Here is a 12,849-nt window from a genome sequence, read left to right as displayed (position 1 = left end):
ACACTACATTTTTCTGTTCCGTACTTTCTTCCTTTGTTTTGTTTTCACTGCTGTGACTGAAATAACCTTATTTTAGTTAAAGAAGTGAAGTTAATATAATTTAAGGCTTGTTTTCAGTTAGCTTATTCGAGGGCTGGCCTTAGTGCAATGGTAAGGTTGTTCTGTTTGACTTGGGCGTCATGGGTTTGAATGCGGAAACAACCTCTCCGCAAGCAGGGGTAAGGCTGGGTACACTTGATCCTCCCCGAACCCTGCAATGGTGGGAGCTTTGTGCATTGGGATGCCCATTTATCTATTGTCATAAAAAGGGAAAGCGTATGTATGGTCACATTTGACCAATCTGGGCCATCTCTTTTATCATTAAAATCTTCAATTTAGTATGGATATGTAACTGGGAGGCTGTTGACCTCTTCATTTGACTTAGTGATTCTCATCACAGTTAAAGCTGCAGGTCCATGTCCCTACTCCACATCTCCACCATTTGATAATATTAAATAGATTATTTCAAATACATTCCCAACTCACTTTTGGCATTCAATATTTTAGAGAAACAAGAGAATGCATCTATGAGAAGTTGGAATGGGGCTGCATCTATATCAACTCCTAAAGTGAAAATGCTGTTGATGGAATCTTGACTATCCATCAATTGATCCACATCTTTTTAATCAATCATGGGTATAATATGTGTCAAATGCTAGCGAATAATATTTTAAACTAATTTGATGTTGTTGTGTTTGTATGTTCTGGGAGTTAAAAAATCCTGATGATATTAGCTCTCTTCAAGGTATGCCATCTCGGTTCTGTCCGTACTGGTGCCATCCTGTCATGGTGTCGGTACGTCTGGTATGGGGCTGGTGCTAGTCAGTGAGCCAGAGAGGGTAGGAGTCTTCTTCAGCCTTTGTGGGAGTTGCTGGGGGACAGGAGAGCCAGTGGGATAAAGCTAGTCAGTGGGTATAGGGGGCATATTGAGTATTGGTATGCCCCCTATACCATGTACCGGTACCGAATCTGTATGGTATGGTACGTTCCGTACCGTCCAGTTCGGTATGGTATGGCATACCATGGTTCCGTTATCATTCAGTCAAAATAATGCTTAAAGTTAATACTTTTTGTAGGATTTATAGGCAGCAATATAAACAAATTATGAATGAAAAATTTAATGTTGTGCTTTTGACTAATCTAAATAAAGAAGGAAATATCTAAAGAACCTAAGAAACAAATAGCTAGCAGTGGAATCACCTGAGTGAGATAGGCTTCTGCTGGTCATTCCCGTTTTGCCCTAATCTGACCTACAAGCGGGATCTCCTTATGATGGAAACATATAGTCTGATACCGAACTTTGTCCTTGAATGCTTGGTCTTTTTCCCTTAGTATCCCCATGTGCTCTTGGTTGAGAAATTTTGAGGTTCTAAGTGTACTCTACTGGTTTTGTAAAATTTATTTTCATTTTGATGCTTAATTCTGTTTGAGGGCTTGTATAGAGCAGTGACTAGTGAGTACTTCTAGAAAGCATCTTGCCTCCCAACTTCCTCTCTCCATCTAAAAAAATGACTGAATATTTTCATTTTTTGATTCACTAAAGCAAGAATTCTGTCATGGGTGTTTCTCTGTGATGAAAGAGCTTTTCTTTGGCCTGTTTTATGAGTGACATTTTCTACGCCCTTCGATTATGAGGGAGTATGAACCAATATGCGAATATGATTTGGCAAATTGATATGCTTTAAGAGTAAGGAAATTAAACCTCATTGATATAATTTGCTAGTTCAACTGATGATTTGCAAGCCAATGGGTCTGACGAGCTTGAATCTTTTGAGAAACCTATCAATCTCAGATTATAATTTCTGAGGTCTCTGTCAGATACTTCACCTTTGTCTTTATGCTTCAATATTGTCATTGACAAACAAAAGAGAAAATTTGTGTAGTTATTATGTTTCCTGACCTGTGCAAAAATGTGAAGATGTTCTTGCAGGCATTTTGGTCACTTTTGACTCTTGTACGGGATTATTTGTATGTTTACTTCTCTGTTTGTTTTTCTGTTTGGAGCACTCTATCACTCAAAGATATTATGAAATTTTATCCTTCTAAATCTTTAGGTTTTTCAAAGAAAGGAAAAGAAAATGAAATTCAGAGTTTGACTTCTTATGTCCTTAAATCTTATGCTGGAAGAAATGCTAATATGTTGTATCTGTATTGTTTTTCACCTTTCTAAATCTTCTTGAGATAAGACCATGAAACAAATGTTACTTGCACAAGTGAACCTAGTGTCAAATGTCCAGGTGTATAGAAGAATCTGATGTAGGAGTCTTCTACAAGAGGGTCATAGGGACATATTTGTATCTTACTTATATTTGTGTATATGCACTAATATATGCGTATAATGAATAATAAGCTAGATCAATGCTCCTTGACTTTATAAAATTTGATAAAACACTTGCTTGTGGTTATGTTAGACTCAAAAGCTTTCATAGAAGTGCCATAGGTAGACTTTTAATGACGATAACATTATGATATGATGGTATGAAGTCTATGAACTGTGAAGTGTTAAAGTATCATTACTATCCCGAGTGTCCAAGTGTCCAACATTTTAGAGAAGCCAAAGTTTGGAGCATCTAGGTTACATTGCATGAAACAAGTATGCATGCAGAACAGAAGGGCTCTTTGGATTACCAAGGCAGGTTTCCACCCAATTCCACTCTCTACATCCAGAATGATCATTGACTTACCCTCCTAGCTGGTCGATTTTGGGAAACCCCATTCTCGATCAGATTCTTGTTATGGTCATCTGGCAGGGTAAGAATTGGGAGTATTTCGACAAGGGTCTGCATTTGATATTTAGATAGAGGGTGGGGCTTTTGCTATGGGCTGAGGGACAGCTTTTGCAAATAAATATATAGTTTGAATTCATACCTCCAAATTATTTCTAGTAGCAAAATAAGAATAACTTATTGTGTTCACATTGTCTTTTCAATTTTTGCTAATCTTCTTGAAGTAAACGATGAAAAACATAGCATGACATTCATGTGACTTGATGCTGCATGTTGTTGATTAGTTTCTGTTTCATATACGGAGAAAAGGTGGGCGTTATGCCATGTTCTAATTCGTATTCATCTCTGTAAACAAATGAAGATATGATACCCTTTATCTTTTTATGTCTTGTCCAACCTTTAGCAAATAATAATATGCTAACTGTTACCATGTGAAGTCTATGCAATAAATTATGGTATTTCTGTCACTTTGTTTCTTTTCCTGAAATTAATTGTACTTCTAAAATCAGGAAATGTGGCGAGCTGGTGGCCCTACATATTTGCAGTACTTGGAATTTTCACAATTGTCACTATGTGGGCTGTTCTTGTTACTGAAGGTTGTAGGAAGATCAAATTGCAGTATTATGCTTTTAAAATGGCTTCTGCCGCACGGTAATCTCACTTCATACTTCTTAGATTACGCTGGACTTCCACTTTTGCTTTGATATTTTGGAAGTTATGTATGTAGAATGATTTTTCAGAAATTATTATATCTTATTGTGCTCTAACTCTGCTGACCAAGACATTGAGCCATTTCAAAATGTTTATATGACTATGTTAGTGTTAGCCAGCTTAGAATTCTTATATTGTGTATATGCATCACAAGGACCCTAGGTTCTTTTGCTGCTATTAATGTATTCATCTCTTCTATATTATGTTATATGAGCTCAGATATGAGTGTTCAGTGTGAGGCAGTTGCCATGTCCCGTGAAATTATCTTCCTTTAGACCTGTAACTGAGTGTCGTACTTATATGCACGTTAGTTCATGTTGATGTGGGGACTCTGGAGAAAATGCATGCTCTATGTATAAATTCTTCATGTGCACGTAATCCTAATGTGGTAAAGTTGATTTGATGTGAAGTATTTTCTTCATGCTACTGATTGAGGTGCATCCAGTCCGATGCTTGCTTCTCAAGTTTCGCCATCTACTGTAATGTTCTTGCCTTTTCGTTCCTCAAGTCAGATTTGCTACTGTTTGTGGACTGTAAATTCCCCTTAACACCATGGGTCTCTTTGGACGTTAGAAATTCTGTGTGAAAAGATTCAACTGGTGGGAGCTTTGGTTTAGAATGGTGTTGGAAGGGAGGAGTTAGAGAGGGATCAGAGCATCCTGCCAATCTTAAATCCTATTTTTTGGAGATAATGAAAAAAATCTTGGAAAGGGAATTATTATTCCAGAAAAATTGGGATGGTGGAGATTACAAGCTGCTCAATTCTCTTTAACTCCTTCCTTCGGTTCATTAAAGTGGAGCTCTTCATCATCAGCCTGTCACCAGAAATTCCAGATGGTGGCTTCCAACAGCTCTAAAGGCCCTAAGTCTGTGTTTAAATCCTCATAAAGCTTTTTACAATTTTACTGCATGTCTAATAGCCTTTATTTCAGTACTTTTGGCCCCGATCTTGCTTGATCTTGAAAATACAGAGAAATAACCAATGTTGTTAAAAGTGGCCACTTAGGTGCCTAGGTGGTAAACATGCTTAATTTCGTCGGGTTGCCTTACCTAAACCCTACTGCTTTAATAATTTCTTGTCCATTCTTTACCTATTTGAGCTTCGTGTGGGACATATGGGAAGGCAGTAAAGGCTAGCAGCAACCTATAGTAGCTAGTGAGTTGATTAACGACTTTCAACAGGCCAACCATTGCAGTGACAAGTGGCAAGGCAGCTATATTGGGTAGCATGAGTTCCTGGTTTGTGTATATTTTTTATTTCTTTTCCTTGGACAAATCTTCATCTTCTTTTCCTCCTCTCAGTTTTTTTTTTCTTCATTGTATTCTTCTTCTATCTCTTATTCATCTAGCCATTTCCTCCCTTCTTTTTGCCCCTTTTGTTTTGCTTGCTATAGCTTATCTTCCTCTTGCATCCTTATCCACCTTCTTGATGGTTGCTGGCTGTGGCCCTGCAGCCTACTGTATTGTTGCTTCCTACCCTCCTCCTCCTATAGCTTCTTGTTAGATGCTGGCTGCTTGGTTGTATTTTGCCGCCTGTTGGCTGCTGCAGTGACAACAATGTTATTGCTTCTCTCGTTCTTGTAGATTTTGATCTTTGGACTTTTTAAAATATGAAAAATAAGTTTCATGATGCCATATATAGTAAAGAAAGAGTGTATTTATGATATATGCACATACTTATCTATGCATATGATTAAAGGTATGCATAATAAAAGGCTTGGAGTTTGGTTTGTTGAACTAGTGTTAGAGGTACAATGGACTAGTGACCAGTTCGTTATGGTATAGGTCTATACTGTGCCCGTATAGAGAACAGGGAGAGGGAGAGGGAGAAAAGAAGAGAGGAGGAAGGAAGGGGAAAGCCGAGGCAAAACCTAACCCTAACCCTAGCGGAGCAAGAGAGAGAGAGAGAGAGAGAGAGAGAGAGAAGGGGGGGGGGGGGGGGAAGAGGAGGGCCGGGGGAAATCCTAACCCTAACTTCAGCGGAGTGAAAAAGAGAGGAGTTGGAGGGAAGAATTTATCAGAAAATGCGAGGGGGGGTGGGGGGGTGGGGAGGGGGGCTCTTGTACCAGTGCGAGCGCCGGGTGTGGGGGTGTGGGGTAGGGAGTGGATGTTTAATAAGTGAACTGGGGAGGTCTAAACCTAGACCGGCCTCGTCTCAAAATTATAGGTTGAAGTGAGTTGAACCATGTTGGTCCCCAACCGGTTCGGTTCAATATACCTTGAACTGGCTGGTTCGGTATGATTGGGCCATCCTTAGCTTGGAGGGCTTCATCCGCAAGCAGCCGCCTAAGTGCCTAGGCACCTGCCTAGGCCATATAGAAGGTCCACATCATAGCCTTGCTTAGGCATATTGACAACCTTGGAAATAACTGAGAGGGTAACATATAAGAGAAGTATTCAATAGATAGTATGATAAGAGGCACTTTGATGCGTTAGAATTGAAGACATATAATTTAATTTAAGAAAGTAGAAATCTTGGTCTATCTATCATGGGGATGGTTGATGAGTGGGTTACCAGCCAACTTTGCGCACTTTCTCAGCATTAAATCTCTTAGCCTACCTTTTGAGTCCTAGGTTTTCTGTGTAATAATGTACAGTCTCTTATGACTTACTATACTGTAACAGTGTAACAGATGGTCAAAGTATCCCTTATGAGATTCAGATAGGATCCTTTAAGCTGGCAATCAGCTTTATACTTTTACTCTGAAAAATGAATTATTTCTCAAAATACAGAGAAATGCCTCTCATCAAATGTGATGCAGATAAATCATGGTATATGTTTCACTTTGTAGTTAATTTAAATTTATTAAAAGCCATTCTTAGTTCTTACACAGAAATAAAACTTCACAAGTGTCTGTAAACTGATTCTAGTTGAATTTGACTATAATTTTATCGCTAAAGTGATCAATACTGATCTCAGAGTATCTTAATCAGCCTACTTTTCTGGTCTAAACAAATGCTTGGCATAGAAGGATTGATATAACATTTGGCTGATGCAACTTAGCATGGAGTGCATTCTTCATGCATATATTTTTTTTAAATATATATTCTGATTTTGATTTAATCTTAATTCCATCTAGATGGTTTTGCTTGTTTATTTTCATCATCTGTGTAGTCTTCATGTTTTCAGTTGTATATCCTTCGTACTATCTATTTTTTCCTACCCTTGCAGTCTTCTTATCATTGTTAGATATCAACTTATTTGTTTTTTTCATTTATCTGTGTGAACATCTTATTCAACAGGCAAACCTGTGGTTTGGTTGCACAATGTGTTGCATGTTAGCACTCACACGACCAGGCTCAGTTGGCCCGTTAGCATTCCTTTCATGTTACATGAGATTCCACTTCCTTACGTTCCTCTCTTTAAAATGCCAATTAATAGCATATTTACCTTTTTTCGTAGCTTTTGCTGTCAATGCTGAAATAATCAACTCAATAATTTGCAGCACCATACTAGATAAATACTAACCATAATTGTCCAGCCTTCATTTGGCGATTTATGAATCACTGTACATCTTATTATTGAAGTAGTTTGTGCTTGCTCTACCGAGGATCGTTGGAGGTAGTTCAGCTCATAATAATGTATTTCAGGTTGAAGTTGGAGGCTGTCAGTGTGAATGCTGAAACTTGTTATTATTTTGTTTTATCATCTTTTTTCTGACTTCTTTGTTTTTTCCCTTTTTTCCAAATATGGTTAACCGTGAATTTGATGGTTCCACATAAAAATTATAGGACTTCTTGTACTATAGGACTTGGTAACGGTGAAAAATGTTGTTAGAACCAGGATTCAGCCAATGCATGCTGACTTCTGCATGCTTAAATTAAGTATGTCTATGTTTGAAAGGCATTCTTTGATCCTAAAGTACTGCTGTCTATCTTACATGACTAAGCCTGAGAGGCAGCCTAAAAACTGCAGAATTTTTTTCCTGTAATTGTCAAATTAAATGCTTTGTCTAACCTTTATATGGTAGAAGTAGTCGATTTTCTTAGATATATAAGTTAATTGTTTACATGTGGAAGATCGGCCTTCTTCTGCGTGCTTTTTGAAGGACGTAGCTTATACAGGATGCAAACATTCCTTTTAGTTATTTTCTTGAATGAATAGCTAATATCTAGTTATCTTCTGATTGTTTTCTTTCCACATATTTGGTGAATGATTTAGAACATGTTAACAAGTCAACTTTCCTAATTGTTTCAACTCTTACTGTGCCTGTGATTGTCCAACATCTTTGTTACACAAATAGAATATATTTCGCCTCGGAGTATCAAACTATTTGTTGGTTCACTTATTGACTACTGTTGCTTGGAAATGTTGATCCACCTATCATTCTTCTACTACATGCACTCCTATATATTGTTATACTTTGTCGATTTTTGAACTGTAAGACAGCTACTGAAAGTGATTCATTTTCTGTGCCTAGAAATGGGGGGTCCCCAGTTACGGAGGTGGAGCCATATATCCCTTTTAACATTAACCCTACAGGAATGCAGCCTGTTCTCACCACAACCTATCTATTGGCTTTCCCTAGTGTTATGGCCGGGTTAGTTCCACTGTCCTTTCAATTGTCCTAGTTATATCCATTTTTTGTGAAAAAAGCGTGCACTGTCATTGGTATAATGTCTTTAACCTGGTCCCAATCTATTCCATCTTTCTAATATGCTATTTATGTTATCAGCATTTTTGGATCGCCATTTTGGGAAAACCTAAAGGAGATACTGAACCCTGAGAACTCTATTGGTGCAGAGCCATGGGTCTATTATTCAATTTATGCATTTTTTGTATTTCTATTCAACATATTTGACATTGTAAGTAATTTTTCATCTCATTTAATTGCTTCCTTATTGAAAATTTTTATCCTCTGCCTTTTTATACTTGATTTCCTTTTACTGATGTTCGACTGCATTTTAAATCTTTGACTGCTCTTGGAATTGTTATTCTACTGTTTTATTGATCTTTGTGAAATCAGATCGTCTCAAAGCTTTGTTACAAGTGTTTGATTACTAAATATAGTGGATGCTTATTCATCATATGCTTAAGTTAGAGGGAAAAAGGAATACTGCTAGAAGCTACATAACTGAACCATCGTCTTTGCTTTATTTGTTCCATTTTGGATCTAAGATCAATCTTTTCCGATCACTTCTCACCTCTTTATCCTACTCCTCTAAGATATTCTGCCATCAACTCAGACTTTTAAGAATACATGTGAATATGAGGTTCCTCTTGGATTGGTTATGCATGGAGGATAACCTCAATGGCTGCATCCTTTTAAGTGATTGTGATATGACATGTTGCTCCTTCATATATGCCTCAATTTTGTATTTCCCTTTCCTAGTTTTGTAATACTCTAGTATGATAATATGATTTATACAATGTTTTTTATTCTGCACGTTCACCTCTTTATTGTAAGTAGTTTTATCAATATGGCATTAGGGTTAGTCTTCTTCAAAAATATGGTTGTCACGGAACATTACTGCAAATGCATTGTCTCTTCTCAAAAATTAAACTTTGTTCGCCTCCCAGATCTTTGAGGATATTGTGGGCTTGCAAGAAACTAAGGCTTTAAGATATAGCAAATGACAGTTAATTAGGGAATTTTGCAAAAATGGCTGTGCACATTTTCATATATGCAGGATTGGCCATTTTTTTAGATTTGCAGGATAGGCACTTTCCAATTTTTCTGACCAAATTGTCCTGACACCATCTGCATAAATATATGCATCCAATAATCAGATTTTGCATGCTAGAATATGTGCACTGGTTAGTTAAATAGTGTGCACCATTGAGATTCATAAGCTTATGCAGATTTTGTGCATATGAATAAATGTGTGCGCTGATAAGTCTAATTGTGTACATTACAATTATAATGCATCAATTTGTTTATTGTGCGTAATGCTAGATTGTCTACCCATTAATTTTTGTCCACTATATAATTTAAATGCATGCAATGATTTTGTCGTTTGATACAACTAACAGTTTTGACCTTCTGTCCTGTAGATCCTACGAATACCAAAAGTCACTACTAGCAGTATGATTAGTTGGCCTTATGTAGATCACCTGATGTACAATGGTCATGGATTCCATTTATTTTTGCTTCTCAAACTCAACAACTATATAACTGTATGAAGTAATTAATTGTATATGATATTCTGGCTATCCAATGTCTGAATGCATGCATGTGCATGTGATGTAGAGATCAATGTTTGGACCGATTTGATGATAGACTATGATACCGAAATTGTTTCAGATCTGAAAATCTGCTGTAAGATTGAATTATGTTCAGATTTTGATGTAGAAAAACTTGTCCTGGTTTCTGAAGGTTTCTCTCAAGATTGAGGATGTGCTTGACCCGTCTGAGAGAAGCAATGGACAAGAAAATGTGAATAATAAAGTAACCGTTATCTTGCTCCTAAAAAAGCTGTAACTACACTTCTCCTGAGCTAAAATTGACCCCATTTCAGATCTAAGGTCAGTAGTTAATCCTATGTTAGATTCAGCATGAATAGGTAATAGAGCCAATCTTTAGAAAGAGACGAAAGATGGAGAAGAGGAGATTGGTTGGAAGAGCAGCCAACTCTAAACTTTTCTTAATTTATTTCTTTTCTCTTCTACCATTCTTATGCCTTTCTTTTCCTTTTATTTCTTCTTCTGTTCTTTTGCATTCTCCTATAATTTCTGACTCCTCCTTTAGCACTCCTTGCTCTTGTTTTGAAAGAGGAGAAAAAGAGGAGGGGGGGGGGGATGCTGTTTCTTTATTATGGCGTAAATAAGAAGAAAATGGGGTTTGGCATTGTCTTCAGCCATCCTAGGTAGACTAGGATCAGTTAGTGGTTTCAATATCTTATGTTATGAGCCAAGATAACATAAAGAACCACTGTTGACCTCTTAACTATCAGATCCAAATAATCTAACTCAGTAAAACCTTCTTATAACAGAAGATAAACATAAAGGATTTCAAAGACTTGAAAAGGAAGAATAGCAAAAATAAATGTCTGAAAATTGAAAATGCAAACCCTGGGCTACATCTATTCAATTCGCTTTCATCATTCAGTGTCATCCCCAAGATTATCAGGATGAGCTCTAATATGTTGCTTCACCACCAGCTCATCAGGAAGGCAAAATAATTGTTTCTTATGATCGAACTACTGCATTGGACGCTCCAGTGGTCCTCAATCATTGTTCCCAAAGCATCCGACTATCTGCCGGACGAGGTGGATCATCACATGTTGGATCATGGGATTGAATGTGTAGCAGAACTTTGTAGTTGTATGCATCCATTGGTTTTACATCTTTGTTTAGGCTCCTCATATAGTTAAAAAGCTAATTCATTTCTGCAGAAACCTTTGGTAGACTTATGATTCATTCACTTTAGCCCTTTCATAATTGTTGGCATTCCCATGAAGCTTTGTCTAACTAGTCTCTCTTAAATCTGGGTTAGCTTATAGTAGTTCATGCTAAGTTTTGTATTGGAACATATTTCCTAGCTTGGAAACAAAGCCAGGTATTAGCTTTATCTCCCATTTACATAACTGAAGAAATTGCACATTGAAGATTTTCCATCTTGCACTTTGCAAAATTAATTGCTTCTGCTCTTATGTTTGAGTTGTCTTTTAGAATTTCACTTTTTTCTTAACCGTGTTCTCCAATTGTAGGCAAACTTACCCAAGGAGATCGCTGATTACATGACAAAGATGGGTGCTAGAATACCAAACATAAAGCCTGGAAAGGCAACGATAGAATATTTAACAAAAATTCAAGCTTCAACACGTTTCTGGGGTACCCTCTCCCATGGCCATCAAAATCAGTATTTCTCATGAGTGGTGTCTGGGGATGGGAGTTAAGTGGTTACTAACTTCTCTGTGCATAACAACTTCACATCATTTTCATGTGTTGCAGGTGGATTGCTACTAAGTGTATTAGCTACCTCCTCTACTTTGCTTGATCATTATCTACAACGAATTAATGAGGGATTTGCAGTGGGATTTACATCAGTCCTGATCATTGTGAGTGCATTCCGTGACATTCTAGTCCATTTGGTTATGCATGCAACAATGTGCATAATATGCAATGCAATTTAATGTATCTTGTCTGTCAATTTTAAGATTGTTTAATAGATATAAAAATATTATTCTAGTGCTAACATTTTTTAGCTGTGTGGCATGTGTACTTTGTTTTAGATGAAATATGCATGCATTTTCTTGCTGATGTATGGTAATTCTTCTTTAAGTAATTAATATTCTCCAACAATGGCAGATTTTTAAAGCATTGTGGGCCTTTAGTCATATCCATTATGCTCCATTCAATTTACATTTCTCATATATAGACATTTACAGTGGCTGAAATTAATGACAGTTAAAGTTTATCATACTGTTCCAAAACCTATTATTTCAGGTGGGCTCGATTATAGAGTTGAGAAGATCTTATCAGGCATACAACGTAATGCCATCCCTCAGCAAGGTTTTGAGGAGATATGGTGCTTAGGACATGAGAAGTGGATAGGTGCCGGAATGAGGTGATACTTGGTCCATCCTACTGTATATTTATTAACTGCAAGATTTTTTTCGCTTCAACTGTGAATGTGCTGTTTGATGCTCCCAAATGTTCGGTAAGTAATAATTGGTATTTTGCAGAAGCATTGCAGTATTTTTCAGCAGAGGAAATTTAGGCCCTTGGAAGCAACAATCTTGCTCGGCAAGTTCAAGCTACCGTTGCCATACGGATGCCCTTCAACTTCTATTTGCCAGAAACAGAGTTGTAAGCATCATTGATTAGATGAGAAGGAATGTTCAAGATGCAGCAGAATCTGGGGTTTCTTTTGTTGAGCATCCATGATGAGCTATGACTTCAACATGATACACAATTGTGCCAAGTATAAAGGATTTTATTGTGGGATTTGTTAGAAGCATTTGCAAACCTGGTAATAATTTCTTGTCTTCATTGTTTTTGTGCACTAGTGTCTTTGTAACATATATTATTTTCCTGAGTAGGAATTGCTTTGTAAGTATCAAAAAATGTATGACTGTTGCGATTGAGGTGAAGAGGAAAATGCCATAACACCAGAAGCTGTACTCTTTATTGAATTCTTTTTTTTTATATTTTAATTCTTGCCATATGAAACACAATTTTGTAAAGTCTTTGTTTTGTTCCTCCTAACTCTCAAAAGAAAAAAAAAGAGATAAAACCATGTATGCTTCCCTCCCGCAGAAAAAAAGGGAAGAACTAGTGGTCAATATTAATCAAACCAAGTAATATTGGAAACCGAAAGAACTAATCTAAGACCATTTCAGTTTTTGATTAACCCAAAATTGGGAGGAATAAAATCATGTTTATTTATTGATTTTATTCAAAAATGACAACTAGTAATAAATAGTGAAC

General features: G+C 36.9%; 1 protein-coding gene across 3 annotated transcripts in view; it reads left to right on the top strand.

Annotated features, from left to right (window-relative positions):
* LOC103723615 (preprotein translocase subunit SCY2, chloroplastic) overlaps positions 1–12,554 on the top strand; it is a 37,731-nt gene extending 25,177 nt beyond the window's left edge. For 2 of the 3 annotated variants that reach the window (XM_008814578.4, XM_008814579.4), the window contains exons 9-15: positions 3,275–3,416; positions 7,898–8,017; positions 8,153–8,282; positions 11,127–11,250; positions 11,371–11,477; positions 11,866–11,986; positions 12,105–12,554. In XM_008814578.4, the coding sequence (XP_008812800.2) occupies positions 3,275–3,416; positions 7,898–8,017; positions 8,153–8,282; positions 11,127–11,250; positions 11,371–11,477; positions 11,866–11,955 (713 nt within the window). In that variant the 3' untranslated portion in view covers positions 11,956–11,986; positions 12,105–12,554. Of the gene's footprint in view, positions 1–3,274; positions 3,417–7,897; positions 8,018–8,152; positions 8,283–11,126; positions 11,251–11,370; positions 11,478–11,865; positions 11,997–12,104 lie in introns of all 3 variants that reach the window. The other variant, XM_026800167.2, reaches the window with a different exon arrangement.
* Positions 12,555–12,849: the final 295 nt, after the last annotated feature.

The sequence above is a fragment of the Phoenix dactylifera genome, chromosome 13 (genome assembly GCF_009389715.1).
Source record: "Phoenix dactylifera cultivar Barhee BC4 chromosome 13, palm_55x_up_171113_PBpolish2nd_filt_p, whole genome shotgun sequence".
In the NCBI taxonomy this organism is placed as follows: domain Eukaryota; kingdom Viridiplantae; phylum Streptophyta; class Magnoliopsida; order Arecales; family Arecaceae; genus Phoenix; species Phoenix dactylifera.
The sequence above is the reverse complement of the archived record's forward strand: the minus strand, read 5'-3'. Positions and strand labels throughout refer to the sequence as shown.